A 24,399-nucleotide genomic window follows, 5' to 3' on the forward strand; every position below is an offset into this window, starting at 1 on the left:
GAGCTGTCAGAATTTCCTCCAATAACTTGTGATAACGATTTATCTGGCGATATTTCATCAGCTGTTATAGCATCCACTCGCGATCGGTTTCAGCTTCGCAATACCTAGATCAGGATCAAAACGAAACAGATGTAATGGAAAGGGATTCTTTTCTTGATTATTTAGAGCAGGAAGATCAAAGTGAAACAGACAGCGACACTGAATTATTACAGAATACCAAGCGCATATCAGAAAACGATTTGTATCAGGATTTAGCACTGGGCAAGCCAATGTAACATTACACTTAGTTCTTTGTCTCGTTTACTGAGTATTCTACGTAATTACCATCCATCTCTCCCCAAGCATCCCAGAACACTGTTGAAAACCCCCCAAAAGTTAAACATTAGATCTGTAGAAAATAGTTCTGAATATTATTTTCACTTTGGACTTAAAGAATCTCTGTCTAAATCTAGTCTGGTTGGATTATCAGAAAAGTACGTTCTTAAGAAAGATTAAGGTAAGACTGTTCCACTTAACACATTTTGATCTGTCATTATCAATTTGAATTGTTCTTCTGTCTTGTTTAGTTACTTTTTTAATAATTTCTTGAAAAGGGGGTAAATTCATGGGTACAGGGGGCCTTTAGGAGGGAAAGAAATGTACTGGGCTGTGTTGTGTTAACACCTGCATTTGAACTATCAGTGCAAATATGCTTGTACATACATATTTTATTTATGCTTGCTTTTACACATTTAACAGTGATGTTTACAAAGAGATAGGCTTGCATATTTAGGATAAAATGCCTACAAACTGCATGTTGTTTCAGCAGATGCCTATTCCATGGTGAGTTTTTGGAAGAAGCAGAAGGTTTAAAGGGGCCAGTAGCTGTAATTCCAGACAGCTGGCTGCTAGCATTTTTAAAGATTCCAGTGGTCGCAGGATGTGCAACTGGCCACCAAAATCTGCAAGCTTCATTATTAAACACCAGATTCCTCATGGCCCATACATCCAGTTTGCCTGCACAAGTCATTAAGTAAGTGCAATTTTTTAATTCATAATTAATTTATACCAGAAAGAAAATTTATGAAGCATGTGAGCATTAATTGTCAAAATGACTGCTATACCATTATGTACTGCAGGACAAAGGAAGGAGATAAAAGATGATATCTGGACAGTTGGAACAAGTAACAGGTACTGTAACTTTGGTTATTATGCTTGCACTATAAAAGTGTAGTATGTTAAAGGGAAATTTATGATATACTTTTTGGTCTGGATTTGGTGAAATTTAATAAAGTTTTTAAACAACATATCAACAGCTTATAGTTTTAAATTTAGTGAGCTAAATAAGTTTATGCAAATATATTCATTTGACACAGGGATGCACAGCTAACAGACAGCGAAGGAGAAAAGAATGACCATTCAATGCAGCAGTGTCCACTACCATTTCCATACTCTCTGCCGCCAGTAGTTGTCAGCCCTAGGGTGTCCCCAAGTAGCAGCTATCGCCAAAGTACTATTTCACCTTTGCCTTCACATCTCCAACACTCATTCTCAGGTTTTCATCCTGCCAGCATAGACCCAACCCTTGTAAGGTAATTTGAAGTCATTTTGTTTATAATCATTTTAAAAGTTTGTTTTTTCTTACTCTCGGCAAGACTTATTAAGTGTTTTTGTGAAATATAGCCAGAAGTGGAAAATCCAGCCTTCTTTTGCATAGTGAAAAAAAAAGGAAATAAATATGGATCAGATATCAAATAGATATATGACAAATAGGAAAGCAACCAAGAGTAGTTATATTTTCCAAGCATTGTGAATTATAGCGAAGCCAGCAAAGATGACATCTTATATGTTTTCTGCTATTGTGTTCGTTAGTTTCAGCTCAACTAGAGAAACTTGGGACAGCAGCAACTGTCTTTTCTGGAAGAGATGAGAGATATATAAAAGATGTGAAAAGGAGGCTTCAAGGATGGAGAAAACAACACCAGGAAAAGGAGGTGACAGGAGGAAAACTGCCAGAGGGTTCCAGTTTCCCTTACAATCTTTCAGAGGATGTTGACCATCTGGAGTGGGATTGGAAGACTGACCCTGGAAAACGGACACACTCGGTATGTGCTGTATTCTGATTGTTAGTAGGAGGAGTCAAATCTATTTCTGCTATTCCCTTTGAAGGTTTTTATAGCATTTTATTTTATAGAACAAATGACATGTCTGCAGTACTAAAAAGTAACAAAGGCATTTGTTATGTTGCATGGATTACAGCTGATAATAAATTTCTGTAACAACTTCAGCTTGGTTACAGAGAAAAATGGGAAATTTCCTTAATGGTTTTCATCCATATTTTGGTTTTATAATACTAGTTCTCATAACATGTATCATGATACTGCCCACAGCAACTTTTATTTTTAAAAAATGAGTATGCTTATTGTCTGTTTCCAGGAATGCCATTTGACGATGGGTGGAATATTCACTTTAAAGCATGGGGTGAGGAGCATACTATCTGTGCTATTGTCAACTGACTCAGCCCGGTGTTACAACTTCAATGGTCTGAAAGAGAAGAAGGGACTCAAGAACCACTCCTTTATTTTACAAACCAGTTCAGGGTAAGGATTTAATATTTGACTGTATTTTCATGAGATTAAAAAAAACATTACAGGGAAACAACTCTAGCCTGGCGAACTTTTCCTACCTCATTTCATTGTGATCCAATTACATTGGAAAATTAAAAAATATGGACACATGTTTATGCAGTGTCTAGTCCTTTAATCAGCTGGTTAACGCTGTGTAGAAAGGAATGAACACAATAATTGATAGACATCTTTACGTTTCGCATGTATTGGGATTTTAAAAGAAATCAGTATATGTCCAGAGTTTGTGTGCCTAAAGAAATTCGAATGCAGTTCCACTTGTACCTTTCTGATTATAACACTTAAAATTGTTATGGCACTTTACATATCTATATGATTTGCTTGTTCCTTCCTTTTTTTTTCTCATTATATTCTGGATTTAGGGTCGGTGACCTGCAATTAGTGATTACTTTTATGCGGACCTCATATCTTATATTTGTTCTATTTTTAGATGCTGCAAGAAAAAGTTATCCTGAAGCTACAGATGCTGACCTGCAGGTGTATACATCAATTTGGTTAGCTGGTGCTCGGGATCGAGAGAATAGCAGAAGGGAAGGGCCTGAGCACAGCCTGTACAAGTCAGTAAATTGTTATGGGGTGGACGACGAGTAAAGCTGTACAACTTTACCTGCAGAAAAAAAGACTGTTAGGTTTTTAATGAGATTTTTTTTTTATCAGCTATTTATAAAAGTACAAGTTTTAAATTTGCATATTTTTTTAAATGGTTGTAGTTAATACCAGAAGCTGCAATCCAGCCTGGAACCTTTTATATTTAATCTCGTGGATTTTATTTATTATAAGAAATGTCTGTTGAAGCTTTAATCACTCCCTTTTGAAAGCAATTCAGTTCATGCTCATCATTTGATATATTTAATAGATCTTTGAACCTTTCTTGGGAAAAATCTAATTAATGTAAACTGCAATTTAATTTTAATGTTTTGTCAGTGGATACTTGTTTTTGCTTCTTCTACAATCATAATCAAATAACGAGTGTTGCATTAACATGTCATGAGGAAACATTTTTTTATGCATTTAAATGGACAATGCTTCACAATTGTTGTATATTTAAAATTATTTTTTTAATGACCTTGCTTTATCCTTATTTTCACAGACATTTTAACTTCAATAAACGTCAGTAAAAGACAAATCATGTTTTTGGGTTTTTTGTTGTAACATTTTGCATTTTTTTGTGCACTTTTTTGCTGCTTAATTAATGTAAATCATGGCAAAACACTCCTTATTAATCCATTTGTTTGCATTTATAAGGTATTTTAATGTATTTATATTATTGGTATTTTTAGGAATTTTGGCATATCATGATTTACATTGTTGTCAATCAGGATATGTCAAAATACCTAAAAATACCAATAATATCATCAAGAATTCAACTGGATTTATCTGGGATCTACCCGGTTTTTACACGGAAAAACACATATGGGTCCCATGCTTTGCCCACTGTCATTTTCGGCCTGGGACCCATATGGGTTTTGGCAGATGAATCCCGGGTAACCGGGTAAATCCCATATGGGTCCCATGTGAGTCCCATATGGGTTCCTCTTTCAATGCTACTAGGGTTTGTGCAGAGACGCAGTGAGCCATTACATCAAGGAATAGGTACAGGATGACCAGCACACGTGTGACAGAGTTGAATGAGGGTACAGCCATCTGGTGCACAGTGTGGCTGCCACAGGTGGAAGCCAGTGCAGTTGGACCGTTGGAGTGTTGGCCAGGACCGGTCTCGCCCCGCAGGTTGTGATGGCGGGCGGAAGTGCAGTGACTGCTGGTAGTGCAGTAGATAAGTCCACGTATTCCTACAAAACCATCAGCTAAAAGAGAGGACAACTTCACGGTTATTGTAGAAATGTCAGCTAATTACTGTTGAGTCAGGTACAAAAATACGGTATTTCAATTCATTCTAGGCCTTGATGACCCAAGCGGATGTGAACGTTGCACTCTGTCAGATCACTGCGCCATGTTGTTGTCACGTAGATCTAACAAACATGTCGACAAACACACTTTGGCAGAGGTGATGGTGCGGCAGTTAATTCCCCTCAGACCTTTATTTCCACTATGACTGTCTCATGGACGGTGTGCGCTTCTTCTGACTTGTGACTGGCAGTTCGTTGTGCTCGTGGCAACCAACATAAACAGATGTCCTTGCTGCTGTAATATCATGTTACTCTCACCTCTTGTTCTTGTTATTTGCTTCTCTCTGTTTTCTGTCTTTTATTTTATTCTTTGTTTAGTACCGTTGTTGATTCTTTTATAGTTCATGTGTTGTTTGTTTCTGTTTCTGTCTCTCGTATGCTATCCATGTTTCCTTCTTGTTCTTAGGCGCTAAGAGCTTGCTCCTTAGGAGTGTGAGTATGAGCTTTATACATTTTGCATTTATTATTATTATTGACATTGTATGTGTGTGTTGCTGTCAACACTTACCATCATAATCAAAGGTGCTGTCTTTCTGTTGCTAAGTGTTTCTGTTCAAACTAATGTGGAGGACCTAAATGTTTCGTTCAATCGTCCAATGAGGGGCGGCAGGTGTGCTGTGGAGGGGCGGCGAGGTGATGGTGGATGGGGAAGGGGCTGGTCAGGGTGGGTCTCAAGGATGGATGGGACATGCCAGCCTCACCTTTCTGTCTTCTACCCCAAGTCGGAAGAAGTTCCTCACTTATTCATAGCAAACACTGCAGCTGAGTTCAGGGACAACCACTGACCTTAGGGCTGTGTACAGCGGCGACACTACTGGGGACAAGATTTGACCACTGTAGGTTTGTACTGTTGTGACTCATGGTCGTGAATATTTCACTTTCTTAATTAACGATTCAATTTATTATTATTATTTTCGGTTCAATGTGTGTATTACGCTTAATTTATTTTTCAAATTGTAATCTTTGTTTATTTTGATTCGTTTTTTTAATTATCTAAGAGTGCGTCTGTTTGCATACAGTGTGAACGGATAGCTTGTTGTTATGCTCTGTTGACAGAATATTTGAAGTTGGTTGTTAAGAGATAATACGTATTAAGACCTCTGAAACTGGTGTTGGACGACCGCGCGGTCTGATTGTGCTTTGGTGCTGTGCTGTTTTTTCTTCCTCTGTACAATAGCAAACAATGGCTCCGAAAAAGACAAGAAGAGGAAACAATAATTAAGTTTTGAGGAAAGTTTATTCAGTACTCATCAGAGACCCTGTAGGCAGGGGTACCCCATCTCACCTTATTTATTCCTTTTGTGCGCAGACATTCTGGCTATTATGATCAGGAAAAACACATAGTATAAATGGTATAAAACTCCACAATTCTCCACTTAATCCACGCCTTCTGAAGACATGGACAGTACCAACGAGGCATGGAAAAGGACATGGAAGAGGCGACAGAGAAAGGAAAAGGCGAGAGATGAAGAAAGAAAAGTCTATCTTAGATGGCGTCAGTTGTCTATCAACGCGTGGTTTCCATGACAAACCCCGTCTGTCGATCTCCTCAGCAACTCGTCAGACTAAGAAATAGATGTTTGTTCTGCGCACAGACACGCTGACAGTCACACAGACAGACACTCACGCGTCCGACGCGAGCAACGAAGCCAACCGCCCCTCAGTGAACAGATAAACAAACACGTGTGGCCGGCACCTAACTGCCACAAGAAGCGTGAAACAAATAGGTCTCTAGCACAGCCGACATGGACTATCTCCAGGAAAAGAAAGTCCGGCGAAATCGTAGAATTCACTGACGACCGCAGTGAAGCTGTCAATCACACGTCCTGTCAGGGATGGAGGAGAAGTCTCAGCATCAAAAGAATTCCCACGAACAAACGTAGAATTTTCTGTAACTGTAAAACCGCTATCACAAGAATTCCCCCTAAAAACATGCCCAGTCCTCTGCATGGTAAAACCGTGGCGCAGGCAGCACTGACAGCAGTCAGTAGTCTTTTGACGGAAAAACAGAATTCTCTGTAACGTGACAAGTCCGTGAGACAGGCCACCCTGCTCGAAAACGTCGAGGTGGTCAGAGCAGCGGCTAGTGAACCCCACAGTAACCATGGAAACAATTCACTATATAGTGAACAATTCACTGATGTTGCCTGCACCTTCTGTTTGGACTTTCACGATGTTAGAGGGTAACCCTCATGTGGTCATGTCATTTGGTACAGACAAAGAAGAAACTAAAAAATAAAAGTTAAAAACAAACAATAAAAAAAAATTCTTCTTCAGTCTTACATCACAAAACATGACAAAACCCTTTTCCCTTATTTAATATTTACAAAACAACAACAATATTGAAATCCATCTATAGGTTGTCCTTCACCCTACAATAGAAACAAACTGTATAGACATGCTTTCTTTGTAAAATATGTATAAATAAAATATGTCATGCTACCATTCTTCTGTTTGATACAAATAGTAAATAAATTGCTAAATTATAGCATCATATTCAAAAAAAGTTCAATGATATATATATATAGATCTACAATATACCTTAACTGGCCTAATAAAAGAATACTGTTCAGCTTGTTACACGATAAAGTGTGAAATTGGTATAAAATCCGCTTAAACCTTATCACAGTCAAATCTGTTTTCAGTGACTTGATTTACTTCATTACAACATATTTATACCCCACATCTAAGTAAACAACTTAATTCATGATGTTCACCAATACCAAAATTTCTGAAAACAGAAAAAGGTTAAAACTGACAATGGGTTTGCTTAATAGGCATACTCCTCTAAATCTCCTACCAGCAGCATTCTGTCATGTTGAATTTAGTGGTTTGTTCATAAAGCAATAACAACAGTAATAAAAATATCCTAGTTCATTTGTGAGATTACAAATACTGACTCTTCCATGATGTCTAGGGAGATATATGGTGCCCACTTTAGACACCATCATCTGTTGGAGCTGCCGAGTTAATGCGGTAGAAAATGGACAGAGTCAGACGACACCTTGTGACAGGTAGTTGACTGCTAACAGATGAGACAATGGCACATACAGCCAGTCACAGTCAAGGAAGCTTGGATGGACTGAAGTCTTTGACATCATACGCTTGACATTCCTTTGCTGTTCACTGGCTCAGTATCAACATCCGTGCTACTTCTTGGACCTGTTTCTCTTTCATTCTCTTCCTGTAATGGAAGTAAGCAGTACAGGGGATGCATAAGTAATGCTGGACATCTCCAGACTTTCCTGTACACACAACTTGTACTAAAAGAAAAATGGTAGAAGTAGATTGTTTTTGGACATACTTTATAGCAGCCATCAATCATAAAATCAGTCAGTTACAATTCAATGCACAGGTCAAGACAGTCTCACATGACAATACACTGGACAATCTATGAAACTTGTGCAATCTTTTGAAGAAATTATTAGAAATTAAACAAAGAAAAAAGATTTAAAAAAAAACAAACAAAGCAAATAAATACAACATTTGATAGCACACGACTGTAAAAATTGTAAATAAATTTGTAAACTAATTTTATGGTAGCGTGAGTTTAGGCTGGGAACGACACACACTTATGCTCCCACCCACCACCCACCCACACACAGGAGCTGCCACAGTACTTCAATGTCTGATGAACTTTTTACTCTTTCTAGGGTTATCCTGAGAAAGAGAGATGGCTAGGGGAGCTGAGTTCTGGGTTCAGCGACCCTATGAGCTGGTTTTCCCCACTGGTCTTTCCAGGGAGATGAAGATGGGTGGGGGCACCGTAGCAACAAGGTGTATTCTAGAAGATTTGCGAAGCAGGAAGGGAGAAGAGATTTGGAGAGAGAGATGTCTAGATGGGAGCATCACCCCACCAATGAGATTATAGACTGCTTAGATTTCATGTGAATATTTTGCGGTTTTGCCTTGGATGGCAACATCAACCAGCATAGGAGTAAAGCCAGTTCTACCACGAACTAACATCCGTGGTTCTACCCACCACAGTGTTGACTGTGTTCATTGTTGTGGTGAGACTGTGTTTATTATTGTAGTAAGACTTTATTATTATTGAGGGGAGACTGGGTAAGCAGCCCCCATCTCCCCTGTTACAATTTCAAGCAATGTTAAATAGCCATCAACTTTATGAGAACAGTTCCTGTCGTTGTCAAATCAATGTATCACACTTCAGGCAGGTCTCATGACTCAAATAAGCTCTGACACTTGCTGAGCTAAAAGCTGTGGGATAACTGCTAATTATTACTGTTTATTTCTTATTAACATTAATGTTGATGTAGTCAACAGCTGACAAAATGAAACTATGTTACCCACAGAGAGAATGCATTAATGTACTCATCCCAGAAGAATTCCTGAGAACAAGCTTTTAAACAATAATACTAAAAGTGTGCATGGTACTTGAGCCCATTATTATAAAGGACTGTCAACCAAATCAGAAAATAATATCCACATAAATAAAGCACATTCACCAAAAAACAAAATTATAGACCAGTGTAATAATTACGCCATGTTACATGATGATTACCTGTCATATGCTTGTAGCCAGCTTTCCTTTCAGGATAATTGTAATTCATAAAAGTGTAGCTGACAGCAACATAGCTCATTTACTAAAAAATAAAGGTGAAGTTGTCGGCATATTGAGTGGCATTAGTAGTATGTAGGATTACTAATTTTGGTGACTGGAAAAATACTTGACAGTGGACAAGCAAAAACTTCTTTCCTAGGAAGGTCAAATTCACAGAACAAGGGACATACCACTTTTCTGTCATCAGGTCTGAAAGGTATCTCTTGTTGGAAAGATGAAGTTGGTGAACCTTGTCCAACCTCATTTATTTTGAAACTCAAGTATCTGGAAAGAAAGAATGAAAGCATACTGAAACATGCAACATGAGTTTGAAAACAGCACAAAGAAACAGGGTATTGACAAGTAATAAGTAGTTCACATTTTAAAAACTAAACATTAACAGAATTATTAAAATCCTCACTGTTAAAACCCAGTGCATGTTAGCAAGCACACTGACACTTATCCACTCTGACCTTACATCCATCTGACCTGTTCCATAGCTCTGTCACCAGTTCTGAAACAACCACCTCGTTGGTATTGACAGAAAGAATTCGAAGAACAAATACCCCATCACTGCGCAGGTACTCTGTGACAAACTCCTCTACAGAGAATGATTTGGATGCAGTCGCTGGGACACAGTAGAAATTCATCAACCGCATATAACGCCTCACAAATTTTAATGCTGTCTGAGTCTGTAGAATCTGCAGCAGACAGGAAAACAAGTACATGAATGAAACAACCAATCAACTTTTGCTAATGCAGTGATATGTCTCGGTGCAGGTCTGTTTGCCAAATATCCTGTATAGGATGTTCACAAAATCACTCGGCCACACACACACAGCTATTTTATTCTCATCTGCTATAGTTAATGTACACATCCTAGGTATAGCAGACATGCCTTATAAGGAATGAAAGAAAAGAAACCAGCTATTACATGATACTTATTATTGCAAGTCTGAGGCAATGACTGCACCATTTCAGAAAGATTGCATGATAACAATACCTTAAAGCACCACACAGAAAGAGTGCATGCTAACGGTACCTTGAAGCACCACACTATAAAGCTGAAGGTGGTTACAGTCAGCAGCAGCAGAAGCCACAGCCATTCGATGAGAAAGAGCTGCTCCAGGAACAAGTTGATGGTTAGGACACACTGAACCCACCTTCCTGCACACCCAGCAGAGCAGCTCTTATTCTGGCCGCCATCCCCAGACTCTCTATTCACATGCTCAGTTCCAGTGATTATAGATTGAGATAAAGTAAAATTAATCTGTTTTATGCTCTTATATTGGGTGCCGTGTGACCTTTATGCCCAGTTAACAAACCATGATGTTCTCAAATATCCACTAGTAGAAACTGAGATAGCCCAGGACTATCCCACGTAATGCCAGTAAATTACAATGACAGCTGTGGGTCAGTTTTGCTGCATACAATTTTGTTACAAAAATATTTTTTCCAGGTAAAATAAATAAAATGCACAGAACACTTACAATTCTTAAAAATGGTTACAAGGTGACTTTAGCTAGGCAAGGACAGGTCTGCTATTTGATTCTCAGGTTTGCACACACAAAGCTGACATATGCTACCTCTAACAAGATCTACTCAAGAGTGTTCAAGCTATAAAGGTTAGCATTCTAGTCACCTGCACAGGTTTCATGCATACACGCTCTCAAGCTAGCTTTCATACAACACAACACACAACCATATACATGCATAGAAATCTCAGAGTGATAACTCTAGTCTCTGACACACAAACAAGCACACAAAGTATAAATCCACCTAAGTACTTTTAAATCAATGCCCAAGACCAACAGCAAGTATGTTTTGCATTCACATCGATACAGAATAGCACAAATTCAGTTGTATCTAAATATATTTCTGTGTCGATTACAATTTTATAAATCAACTGCATATTTTTTGTTTTTTTTTTTTTTTCTGTCAAAGTCTAAGAATCCATAATATATGCGTTGTACTTACCTGTTGTACGGTGATCTTGATAGGTTCGAAAATGACACATAACTACAGTGGGAAACATAGACTTGCTATGTGCATCAGATTTCCCCTCTGAGTAGCTATTGAGAAGTCTTATGCCATAGATAAAAAAGTTGGTGTGCAGAAATATTGATAGAATGAAAAACTGCATGACGGTATTGAGGAGGTAGAGCGCCTTAGTCATCAAGTAAAAGGTGGAGAGGTAATTGCTTGTATCCGTTCCAATGCACATCATACAAGAGGATAATGTAGTGTCAATGTACGGCAAAGAACTCTGGTGACGCATGAACCAGCGAGGCTTGCGGTGGATGCGAAGCCATTGTTCCAGGAAGAGGGCCACCTGCTGCAACCTCTCTGTTTTCTCAGCTCTCTTTGCAAAAATGACATCCTGCAGCATTTGAACGATCTTGACAATGTTGCTGCCTGCATAGGCATTGAGTTCCCTCCATATCATGTTAGGAAACTGCATCAAGATGAAAAATGTGAAGAAATATAAAATGACGCCATGTTTGAAGTTTGTGCTTTTTTACATCTACTCTCAATCTTAGGAAAGGAAACTGAGACACTACTACAAAACAAAGGTATTAAAATGAGGGAAAACTAGCATATGTACAGAAATGAATAAGTAGCATATGTCGTATGTTCATTTTGTCAATGTTCGTAATGGGTGTTAACTTTGGGTGAGAGGTCTCTGCAAGTGTTCAAAGGTTTTGATATAGAAGTTGTGGAAGTCCTGCTTTAAGCTGGTTGAGACTGTTTGTTGGAGGCATGAAGGAAGGCTAGCTGAATATGTCAGGCCATCTTGAGTAAGTCGATTCTAGGTATGAAAATATCGAATTTGAAAAATCATCTTATTATGTTACTAGAAAATGGTGTAGAAAGTTGAGGGGATATTTTGCCTATTAGTAATTTTTAGATTCTTCTTCTTGGTCCTGGTCGCCCTCAGTGGAGCATAGGGCCGCAAACCTAACCTGCCATCGGACCCGGCTCGCTCAGTAATTTTTTTGAAATTGTAACGATTCGCGATTCAGGCGAATCTAATTAGATTCGTATTGTGTTTAATTCCCTTTGATGCCAGGGGAGGGCAGTCGAGACCAAGCAGTGAGAGAGTCAAGAGCTCTGTAGAGAGTAAACATTGTGTGCATTGCTTCAACGTTCTATCCAACGTTCTTCAGAGGGAGGTTATCATTTGTATTCCGAGTTGTGGTGTAGCATTGGAATATATCAGCTTCGCCGATACAAGTGGTGTGGCTTTAATGTGGCTTTTAGACTCACGAACTTCGTGAAAATATTCGTCGGATATAACCTGCTGGTCCAGTCGGTCACCTCGCCAGCCCGTCTGTTAACCGTAGGAGGGGGTTGGCAGTGAGGGAGTAGTGTTCTTTTATTTTGTTTCATCCACATTTCATCATTAATCAATTTCTTAAACATTAAATGTGTTAATCGTTGGCCGGACTTTTTTGCTGAAAAAGGTGAAAGAGTGCGGCGAGCGTGGTTTACATGCAGATGTTTACACGCGCTCGCAGACACATTTAAACACTCTTTTCAAAAACGTTACAAAAATCGACCTGTAATAAGGACTAAGACAGAAGCAGGTCTTTATGGCCACCAGCAGATATGTTATAGTATCTCTCTAAAAGCATAAGTAAAACCTTGGTACATCACAGCAGGTTTGAATGCTCAAAACTAAAAAATCCCCGGCCCTCCTCTATAAGACACAAGTATTAGCTCTTTTGAAAAAAAGGTAAAGACCATCCCGTACCCTCTGTTGGGGAGTAAGGTGCAAGAACCCACTATTAATTCACAACCATCTTTTGATCAGGGCGACGCCCATCTCTTCTCGTTGATGTCTTACCTTTCCCAACCCTCTATGGAGTCAGGTACCCATTCCAGACAGCTGGGGGAAAGTTGCCGCACTACCAGGTATCAAATAGGTTTGCCTCTGGGCTTAGATGCCCAGTACTGACCTCATGTATTTCCAGGAAGTTCAGCTTACAATGACCATCAGAGTGTTGCTCTCACAATGTTGCTCTCTTATGTTGATGGAACGATATTTCTATTTGTGAAAGTTGGGCCTCTGCACCGAAGATTGCGAGTTGAGGTTCGATACAAATGTCATAATATCTTTCCGATACCTTCAGATGTATAACCTTATTGACTTTTCGAAGATTCCATGTAAAGAAAAGGCTGTATTCACCACATCTGTTCAGTGTGCCTATTCGTATCCAACCTTCCACTGTCTTCCTTTTATCATCATGGTCAGCGCAGAGTGCGACCTGTCTTGGTCGTAATGCTGTGCACTACAAGCTCACAAATTAAATTAAGGTACTCTAACCATTAAAAATCCACTTCCTCTAAATTATTATTATTAAAGGTCTAGTATTGGGAAATCACAAGCAAAACTATTTGTACCTTAAAAGAAAAGGCTTGCATCAAGAAAAGCATTGTAACCCAGCGGTAGAAGGTGATCTTGCCAACCCCTGTCTTCGTATCGTGCTCAGGTGCACCAAGTGCGTCCAACTGGTAGGGTGTAATGTTCAAGTTAGTCTCGTTTGGGTATTGATACAGATACTGAGTCCAGCAGTAACTGTTGACATGTTGCTGGAATTATTGAAAGCAATAATGGAACAGTTACATTAAACATAATGTAAAACAACAGCTTCAAAATGATAAATAGTTCTCTTCGTCTTCTGTGTTCATGTAAAACTTTGGTTTATAGAGTATACTCTTAAAGACAGCAAATGCCAACAGCCCTAAGAACAACACCAAGAATATATTAAACATGCTTTACTTAGCTCTAATGGTTTCGTCTGCAGCAACAAATATTTTGAATGCAAAGCAGTGGGAAAAACTATAAGTAGTTTCTTTCTCCATCCCTGTTAACGTACAACTTTGATTTCTTTCTGCTATTTCAAGGACTCAGTGCATCAAGTCATTCAATACCTGTAAAAGGTGCTCACACCAAGGGTCGGTACAAAACCAACCCAATTAACTCTAACCCAGCACCAGAAATAGGTCGAGATATGTTTTTCTTTATTTTCTTCTTAGGAATATATCATGTGTCTTATTGTTAAACAGTTTTTCAGGAGGGAAGAAAATGAACTTCAGATTAGTGCTGCAAAACAGTCTCCGTGCTAGCTAATGTGCTTTAAATAGCAATTTGAATAGCAAAAATATATATAAAGAATAATAGTGACCTAAAACGTAATGCCAAAAATCTACATGTATTGAGAAGACAGCCTAGACCTCTAAAGAGTTCCAGCCACAGTCTGAGAAACATTAGGAAATGCTCCTTCAAGAGTCCAGAGATAATAACAAGATCCTGGCAGAACATTTACCTCAAAGTCTAACGCTTTTACTGAAGCATCATACTTATATTTGTGTACTTTTTACTTCCTCACCCCGTAATGAGGAAACATGTACTGCCCATAGTTCCAACAGGTAATGGGTTCACTGGCATACTCCTTGAAGCCTGCGACTGTTGCACACAGCACGTAAAGAGTCACGGTGACAAAGTGATGCAGCTGGTCAATGCCATCATCATCTCGAATTGTTGAATGGAGTTCCAGATGAGAAATACTACCCAGAGCCGTATTTATCCTGCAAAGTAATTGATCAATTATGTGACTTTGTTTATAAAAGCATACAATGTGATAAATGGCTGAATGGGCTGCAGTTGTTTATATATGAAAAATAAATGCAAACAATGTTGTTGTTATTGTTGTTATCGTTATCGTTGTTGTTGTTGTTGTTGTTGTTAGTATAAAATACCTTACATCAGGCTGAATATCTCAAAGCTATATTCCAGTTACTATACTAATAGCTATCATACACAGCTAACAATGTCCACTGCCTTATGACAGTTAATGATCAGCTTCACACTCTAAAGACAACAATACAGTAACTCATAAGTCATGCCATCCACACAGACATATTTTAAAAGTGATTTGTGTCTAAGTATCATGACACATTGAAAACCCTTTTGAGAAAGGAAAAAATAATTTTTGAATACAGTAAGCAAGAGATATATCACACACATTTTTAACGGAAATATTCGCTATACAAACGTCTTCGCTTTTACGACCTCCGCCCTACCCCCCCCCCCCCAGCCCGACATTTTAAGCTCTATTACGACTTTTTGCAAACTTTGCATGTTAAAAAATAAATACATTTTAAACTATATGATTTTCGGTATAAATCATCTAAAATAAGTACATTTTAAGAGACTGCTGGTTCTATGGATCCTCTGTCATTTCTCTCCAACCATAGCTACCAACACCGAAAGTGGAATCCATCAAGTCTTGGAAGACGAGTCAGAGGAATAAGTGTTAACATCAAATATAATCAACAGACCCATGAGTTGTTTGAACAAGTCAGGCTTATCTCGGACAGTCATTGAACCTGGTCCTGATCCAACAGACTCTCGGGTGTTGGACGATGTGGTCTTCCGTGGGATGGATGGCAGAATAGGCTTGATCAAGTGAAAGAACATCATGCTCGAAGCTCTACACGACCATCATACTTCCATCTCAATTGGTGGAAGACCGATCTGCAATCTGCGCTTTGCGACGACAGACACCTGTTAGCAGACACTAACAAAGAGCTACAAGACCTCACCAACAGATTGACAGAAAGTTAAAATGCATATGGAAGTGAAAAGAGCAAAAGTTATGGTCAATGGCAGTGGCAAAGCAGTCTCTATGAACGGGCTACAGCTTAAAGAGTTCAGCAGCTTCAAATACTTGGTGGCCACCCTCTCCAAGGAGGGCAACTCCAAGCCAGATGTCCGCATCAGGATCGCGACAGAAACAGCGGCAATGGCTAGACTAGATAGGATCTGTCAGCCATAAGATAAGGTTCACTACCAAGTACAAGCTGTACAAACCCCTGGTAGCGCCGATCCTGCTCTACGGATGTGACACGTGGACTCTACTCGCCGAGACGGAAAGGAGAATCCGGCCATTGCTGAACAAGTGCCTGAGGAGGCTGCCCCCTGATCTCATACACAGAACACAGAACCAACGACTTTGTACGAAAGAAGATGGCCACACTTGTAGGACACCAGGAACCTCTACTTTCAACAGTCAAGCGACGTGGCCACGTGACCCGACACGACACTGTCGAAGACTGTCCTACGAGGTGCCCTGGAGGGTAGAGGACGCCGCGGTGGCCAGAAGAAGAACTGACTTACCAACGTCAAAGACTGGACTGGTCGTCCTGTACAGGATAATAATAATAATAATAATAATAATAATAATAATAATAATAATAATAATATGCAAAATTAATAAAGCCCATACTCACACTCCTAAGCAGCATGCTCTTAGCGCTTAAGAACAAGAACGAAACATGGACAGCATACATGGGAGAGGAAAACAAATAGCGTATGAGCTATAAAAGAATAAATAACAGTGCTAACGTATAATAGAATCAAAGAGAGAAAGCACAAAGAGGAACCAAATAACAAGAACAAGAGCTGAGAGTAGCATGATTTTACAAAAGGAAGGGTGTGACAAAGGACGAGCATTATGGGATAGGTTGTTAGGAGTGATGTTACGGAAGAGGTGTGTTTTCCTTGCACGTGTAAGGATTCAATAGTGGGTAGGTGGCGGATATGGAAAGGGAGAGAGTTCCATTGTTTCGCTGTACGATAACCAAAAATCCTGTGATCATATGATGTTCTGGTGACAGGAAAAGTAAGGAGATGATCGTCAGACGAGGAGAGGAGTTGTCTAGCTGGGAAGTAAGCTATCGCCCACAATAGACTAGAGTGATGAGTAATGATGGCTTGCTTTTATATTTAACTCTTTTATATCTTTAAGTATTTTCAGAAGTTCTTTTGCATTACTGATAATAATGCAACCATTAGCATGTATGACACTTTAAAGAAAAAATAAAACAAAAACAAAAACAGCTAAACAAACAAAAATTGCAAAAGAACAATAAAATGATTATGCTGCACACAAACAAATGACACTTGAAAAGATGTACTTACATTTTGTCAAACGGTTCCTACATTACCAAAATATAAAATAATAGAAAATCCTCTCCCCCTTAAAAAATAACTTTGAATACAGAATTTTAACTCTGCGAAAAATAGCGCGAACGCCGCTAGTAGTACCATGCTGTACTCCTAATGAGTGAGACGTTTTGAGGTTTACATCTGGTACTGTATAATACCATGCTGTACTCCTAGTGAGTGAGAAGCTTTGAGGTTTACATCTAGTACTGTATAATACCATGCTGTACTCCTAGTGAGTGAGAAGCTTTGAGGTTTACATCTAGTACTGTATAATACCATGCTGTACTCCTAGTGAGTGAGAAGCTTTGAGGTTTACATCTAGTACTGTATAATACCATGCTGTACTCCTAGTGAGTGAGACGTTTTGAGGTTTACATCTAGTACTGTATAATACCATGCTCTACTCCTAGTGAGTGAGAAGCTTTGAGGTTTACATCTAGTACTATACAGCAACAGGCTTAGATTCCACCATTTACAGTTCATACAATCTAATAATGAAACACACTTATTTGTCATAAGTACAAGCGCATACTGAAAATATGCACAAGGTAAGTATACCAGCGCAATCTCACCAGTGAATGACTACGATAAGGAATGTAAACGGCCAAATAAATGGTTTACCTGCTGCTAGCAGAGCGACGACACGACTCCGGTGAAGAGTGAAGCGTTACACGACAGGGGAGAGCACTCTAGCGGCCTGTGAGCAGACGTCTCGGCCTGTGGTCGCATCTCTGTTCATGTGTGGCTTCAGCGCAAACCGTGAAGTTCATCTTTTGATTGCATCAGTCAGCACGACAGCTCGTGTCATATGCTCTGTCTGTTGGAAATGCGGAGGTTATTTTGTTCTTTCTTATGTCTTTGTTTAGATTTGTTACGTATACAGAGTTCTGTCCCTTGGCCTAACAGGCTGAGGGGATTGTCTGCCCTTGATATTGTTTATGTTTGGTTGTTGTGCTTCGATTTGGATAAAAGTGTTGGACCTTCATGTTTACATGCGCTTCTGCTGCGTTTTCTTCATCTTCTGGTTTGCAACTGGACGGTATGTAATGTATATAATGTATATATTGTACATACTGCTATTTTGAAGTGTGACCTGTGTAGATCTGTTGCTGGAGTCCACTCCGCCATGTTTCGCGCGCTTCGGCAGCGAACTTGAGGTACAGTGAGTAAACTGAAGTGATAATCACCCTCTTGTAGTTTCATCTGGTAACATTTCTTCATATTCTCAAACCGGGATAAGAGGGAGGAAAGTCTTCACCATCCGTAAGAAAGCTTCACTGTATTGCCTTTATTGTCGTAAAATTGATGCAGGTTTTTATATTGTGAATTTATCCTACGCATTTCAACTTCTTGGTATCCATAGGTTGATAGAATCAGTATTTCACATGCAAACTCTGCAGCTACATTCCGACGAGATAGAAAACACTAAAAAAAATCTGAATATAAGAAATAAATATAATTCAAAATTATTCAACAAGCGAAATGATTAAACCTGTTTTACGGACATTAAGACACACTAAACAATGTCCTTCCTAAACGATTAAGAAGTCTTTCGTTATATCCACTTCTATAGAAACTCTTTAGATCCCCCATCGCCCGTTAGGTTTGAGCTCCAACAAGAAAAGCAACCGACATAACAGGTGTTTTTTTTCAGTAAGATCCAGCGCATCAGTATACGAAGAACACACGAGAATGGAAGGAAGAAGAAAATAGACAGAAAAATAAAGTACTTAAAAGCTTATAATTTAAAATTTATAAGTTTAAAATTACAATACCATTAATGGGATATTCCCCAACAAATAATTTACATTCCGTCAGCAACGTATACACTCCCAAAAGATTCTCAAGACAAAACTGAAAACATGAATAAATTCACGTGAATAAATTACACTATACAAACAAGTCTGGTCAGCTTCCAAAAAATCCCTCTTCCCTTCGCAGCCCTCATGTCCATAATTTATACCATTGGAGTCTCTCAATGGTGCGAGTCGGACACACACACACACGTTCCAACGAAAATCACTCGCCATCCGCACACCCTCTCCGCTTGTCTTTCTCATCCCACTGATTTTTTTTCTAAATTACAGGTTAGGAACAAAGTAAGAATAAGTAACTAAAGCCCATCGGTCACGTGTGTCGTCTGCCAACCCTGCCTGTGCTTCACTTCACCTAGCTGCCATGCTTGACCTCTGCTGGTCATTCACTCACACAGTCTGACTTCATCAACTCAGATAAACGAGAGAACAGTAACGAAATCTCATTTATTGTAAGATGCTTGAAACTAGAGCCGAGGGTTGCTTTTTACAGCAGTGATCAGTGTCGTGACCAGACGTATGTGGAGAAAACTGAGTCCACCAGTGACGTATTGTCTGTAGGGTAGGGGTTACAAGTGGGGGTCTTTGTCACGGGTGGGTTTTCATAGATCAGGGTGGTGGAGGGAACTCGCTTTATATAAATATTTTTTATTTATATAAATATTTTTTTTCAAATACATTGTAGCTGCTTTATTTTGTTATTTATTTATTGAACTAAAAAAATCTAGGAACATCGCTGCTTGTTTAATTTAATTTTTTAAAAAACCTATGAAATCTGTGATTTGTGATGGTTTGTCAGGAAATGAGAATATACTCGGAGAATCGACAATGCCTTGCATGCACAGGAGGAGAAAGGAAATCTGCGTTGCTTTGTGCATCTCTCCATCCCATTATCTCCACAAATAAAGCTGACACATAAATCAAGCAATTTTAAGAAATTTGTTTGGAAACTCATATACAGTATTAGGCATTAACGCAAAAGACCACGAGGATTCATCACTGCAGAACACGATAGAAGGACAAACATTTCAGTTGACTTGTCACACGTTAAATGTCACTCGGCAATGCAATGATCTATATCATTACTCTGCCATGTGATGTCTCTTCCCTCAGGCGATTGTAGCCACTGATTTTGTAATTAATATATATATACTGTAATCCAGCGGTTCTCAACCTTTTACTTGTGGCGACCCCCCTGACGAACACCGGTACGTCCGCGACCCCCCTTAGCCAGCTAGGTCGGTGGAAGAGCGGGAGGGGGGGGGAGCCTTAGCTAACCTCCAATCCCGCGTCGAGGAAATCAACAACGGAAGAACAAAGTTCGTATCTGCAAAAAGTATAACTGTTAATGAAATTTTACTTAAGCAAATTCTGCGGTGCTAATAAATATTATTTTATTAATTTTATTAGACACTCTCTTTGATTAATGAGAAGGTTGAGCCTGCTTGCTGTTGCATAGAGAAGTGAACCTGTGTGCGATGTTCGTACCCACTGCTATTCGCAACTCAGCCTCTGCGTCCACACGATTTCTGTATTGAGACTTCAGTGCTGCCAATGCTGAAAATCCTTGCTCACACACATATACCAAGTTGAAAATGTTAGAAGAACTTTCATTGCTTTCTCAGAAAGCACCGTTGACGGTAATCCGAATGTTGGCACTGGTGTTGTTTGGAAGACCATTTTCAGGGATTGGTCACTCGAAAGGTTGATGAGCTGCTCTTCTTCTTGCGTGGACAACCCGCTTGTGCTAGGATCAGCCAGAAATGGATTACGAATCCAATCGTATTTAGTCACATCAGTTTCAGCGAAGTAATGCTGAAACCTTTCTGCAGTCCGTTTAGATGGGCAATAATTACATTCTTCACCTGATCAAGATTCAAGTTGTCAGCCTTGCACTTACACAAGCACGGAAACATCAAAAATATTTTCTCTTGCGTCCACAACGAAATTTTTCGGACGAAAGCATTCATCTTGTCAGTTGTTTGTAATATGGTGGTGTCTTTCCCTTGCATAGAAGTATTCACAACGTTCAGCTTCTCAAATATGTCCGATAAATATGCCATGAGCAGCAGTCATCGGTCGTTCTTAAGCCCCCACCCCGCACTGTCTGGTCATGGCCTTCTGTCAGGGACCTAGAGTACTAGGTCTGAGCACGTGCGAGGGCGAAATGGTGTGAATGATGGACGTTTCCTGAATGCCTGCCTTTTAGATGTTTGGTTTTTTTTAAAAAAAGAGAGAGGTATGACTGGAGAGGGAGAGGGGAGTCAGAGATGAGAGATTGGGAGAGAGAGAGGGCAAAAGGCGAGAGGAGGGAGATTGGAGGCTTAATTGTTGAGAGGGGGATTGTGTTTTGAGTTTTGGAAGTGAGAAGTCACTGCATTGCCGAGACAGTGTACTTGAATAGGGAGAAGCGATTTGGAGTTTGATCGCCCTCACCACTCGGTTACACAATGTAAACTAATTTCACTAATACCGGTATAAGAAACTTTTAAAAAAGGACCACCTTCGCGACCCCCTTGTAGGCACGTCGCGACCCCCCAGGGGGTCGCGCCCCACAGGTTGAGAACCGCTGCTGTAATCTTTTAACAAAAGAGACAGATTTTACATATCTGTTTTAGTCTCTTTTATTGGGTTTTGTTTGTTTTTAATATGGGCAGAACATACCTTCCTACAGCAGACATTTTTCCCATGCATTTTCATTTTTTCCCCAAAACTCTTCTCGTACGACGTTAACTACAGCCGGTAGACTTCACAACAGGAAAATTCGGATTTGCCTTGACCTGCGTCTGTCCGTTTTATCGTTCCCACGATCTGTCTATCTGCCATTTATCTGTCAAGCCCGTTTCAGGAGAATCCGCGGTCAAAAAGGTCAACATCGCTGCAGTCCTGCAAATAGGGCGGAGGTGATCTGAATAGCAAACACCCTCTTCTGCCTTTATATTTTTTTGGAAGTTTAAGATATTTTCAGATTGAAAGATAAATTGAGAAAAGAGAGTCATTTTCAACAGGGAAACTGCAGTACATCGGTGGTCTTGTTTTACAAACAGGACTAGCTTTTGGGATTTTATTTAAGAAATACAAGGAGACTTACCATAATTTGCTTTTATTCTGGAAGTTGCACAGCCCATCCCCCTCCCATACACACACCACTATACCCTTCCAATTAACTATTCTCGAGAAATTTCAATTTTTTTTTCAAACGGATGTTCTCCCCTTCTTGGCCTTATTGGGTCTTTTTCACTTTTTTGTTGTTTATTTGTTTGATATTTTCTTGACAAATAATATCAGAAAACATTTTTTATTTCTATTTCCCAGACTAGATTTCTTGGGTAGTTTTATTTTCGTTTAATCTCTTTAAAGTACCATAGCCTAGTACTTGTAAGGGCGGCGAACTGGAGGTGGTTTAACGTGTCTAGTGTAAGCATGTGGCACAGTGAGGCCAACTGTCTCCTCTCGCTGTCCTCTAGCTTTCCATGGATTATTTCATAACTGGATAGACCAGAGGATTTTTTGTTTTTTGTTTTGTTTTGTTTTGTTCTTGCCACTTTCTTGAACTACCTTACCGTCAAGCTCCTTTATGAATTTTCCGAGTAAGCTCACTAAGGTCACGGATTGCAGGTATCCTCAGTGCGGTACATGTAGATGATTCCCTACGAGCGACACCAACAATGATAATAGAATTTGTAGGGCGCATTTCATCCTGTGGAGTTATTGCGCTGTACACAAAATACTACAAATGAACCGACAGTCAACCACACAAAAAACACAGGCGTCGGCAAACAGTCGGCAAACATGGTAAATGTGGACGAAGTGGATGGATGAAGAAGAAGAACTGAGGAGTGAGTGAAATAATACGTTTGATTGCGAAAGGTAGTTCTCACAGAAATAGGTTTGAGGGCTTCATTAGACACCGGACGAGGAGAAAAGAAAGGTGCCTTGCGAAGTTCTCCGCTGTTAGTCTCGGCGAGCCTCAACAAAGAATGTAACTAAACCGGAAGCTTTGTACAAACCTGCCTCGTTTTAGTAATTAATCTGAACTGTGAATAAACCGAAGTAGTATCATGCCTCGTTTTAGTAGTTAACTGGAAACAATCGTCTGCCAGCAGTCCAGTAATACAAGTTCGTGGGTGGTAAGGCGTCAGTAACTAAGGTATGTTGGGGCGAGGCCGGGTAGACGAGGAAGGGTGTAGCAGGCTCTCCTTTTATCTACGAGACACAGTACGAGCGGCACCATTCTGAGCCCTTTGAAGTTTGTTCAGTACGCGGTTAGTGAGATCGAAGAACCAAAAGTTGCGATAATCCATCTGGGACAACACAAACACAGACATCAGCTTTTAGGGGGCAGAAGCTGACAGGAAGAGTCGGATGTGACCGAGATGGACTGACAGACGGCATTGATGTGAGATTTAGGAGATAATGATTCAGTGACAACATCAAGAAGCTGGACGGTCTGGTGTTCGTCCCAGAGAAAGTAAAAGTAGCAGAGGATGGCGCACAGTTCAGTTTGAGAGGCTCTCGCAGCGCCATTATTTTCTCATCTTTAGTTTGTTCAGACACATCGAGGTGTTCAAGCAATCTTCTATTTGATGTGTGGTGGTGGTGGTGGCGCCGGTGGTGGTGGTGCAGACCTGCTGGAAACATGAGAAGCGACGCCAGACGGTGCTAGCTGTGTCATAAATACAATAAGTAGAAATAGAAATAATCTTTGTGTAGCAGGAGTTTGCCTTCCATGTCAGGATTCTTTGACAAGAAAAACATGTAAAATCTGCCAAAACGAAATTACCATCCAGTATTATTAGAAAGAACAAGACAAGACGGAGTATAGGGTGTCTGAGATCCTACTACATCGCAGCCATCGACTGTTGGTTCAGACTATTTTCAGTCACCGGCCAGAGGACTCCATTTCCCGAATTATCTGATTTTTAAGAACGCCTGCTGGAGCTTAGAGGGTTTTTAAAAATATTTATCTTACCGTTTCTATATATCATCACCAAATATTTAGAAAGCAAGCATTCCTGCTTCAGCTATTCATGGCGCACACATGCAAGCACACATGCTCACGTCCACGTGCACACTCAGACACAGAGAATGTCTTGGCTATGACCTGGCTGTAAGAGAGAGAACAAACACACCCGATTTCCGATCATTTTGAAAGAAGAAAGAGATTCTGGCGAATATGGAGTAGTAGTTTGTTCCCAGTGAGTGGACCAGAAAGTAAAAGGAATGTGCTTCTAATGTTTCTTTTTTTATTTGTTCGTATTCTTTCTTTTTGTTTTTATTCTTTCTTCCTTAATTTTTCGACTCAAGACTTTTGTGAGCGTCAGATATTTTTCGCCGTGTGGCTATTAATCTCAAAGACGGCAGGACATCAGTTATTTTTAATCATTGCACCGCAGCATCTTTCTTGATTTCAAACACAGCTGCAGCGACTTCCAGACTTACATGGGGTGGACTTTATTTTGACTGGCGGTTTTGTTAG

The 24,399-nt window shown here is 39.7% G+C and overlaps 1 protein-coding gene across 3 annotated transcripts; it reads right to left on the minus strand.

Moving 5' to 3' along the window:
* Positions 1 to 6,831: 6,831 nt before the first annotated feature.
* Positions 6,832 to 18,036, minus strand: LOC112561073 (innexin unc-9-like). Of its 3 annotated transcripts, none has more exons than XM_025233281.1 (9): positions 17,728 to 18,036; positions 17,080 to 17,096; positions 14,486 to 14,684; positions 13,497 to 13,604; positions 11,070 to 11,547; positions 10,135 to 10,259; positions 9,582 to 9,793; positions 9,284 to 9,377; positions 6,832 to 7,715 (listed from the first exon to the last, which is right to left on the minus strand). In XM_025233281.1, coding segments are annotated over exons 2-9 (1,305 nt in total). In that variant the 5' UTR covers positions 17,082 to 17,096; positions 17,728 to 18,036; the 3' UTR covers positions 6,832 to 7,628. The 3 variants fall into 3 exon arrangements, with proteins under 3 accessions (XP_025089066.1, XP_025089064.1, XP_025089067.1); XM_025233279.1 differs by having other exon boundaries at positions 13,497 to 13,685; positions 17,728 to 18,030; XM_025233282.1 differs by lacking the exon at positions 17,080 to 17,096 and having other exon boundaries at positions 13,497 to 13,685; positions 17,728 to 18,030.
* Between the last annotated feature and the right edge of the window lie 6,363 nt (positions 18,037 to 24,399).

The sequence above is a fragment of the Pomacea canaliculata genome, linkage group LG4, assembly GCF_003073045.1.
Source record: "Pomacea canaliculata isolate SZHN2017 linkage group LG4, ASM307304v1, whole genome shotgun sequence".
Taxonomy (NCBI): domain Eukaryota; kingdom Metazoa; phylum Mollusca; class Gastropoda; order Architaenioglossa; family Ampullariidae; genus Pomacea; species Pomacea canaliculata.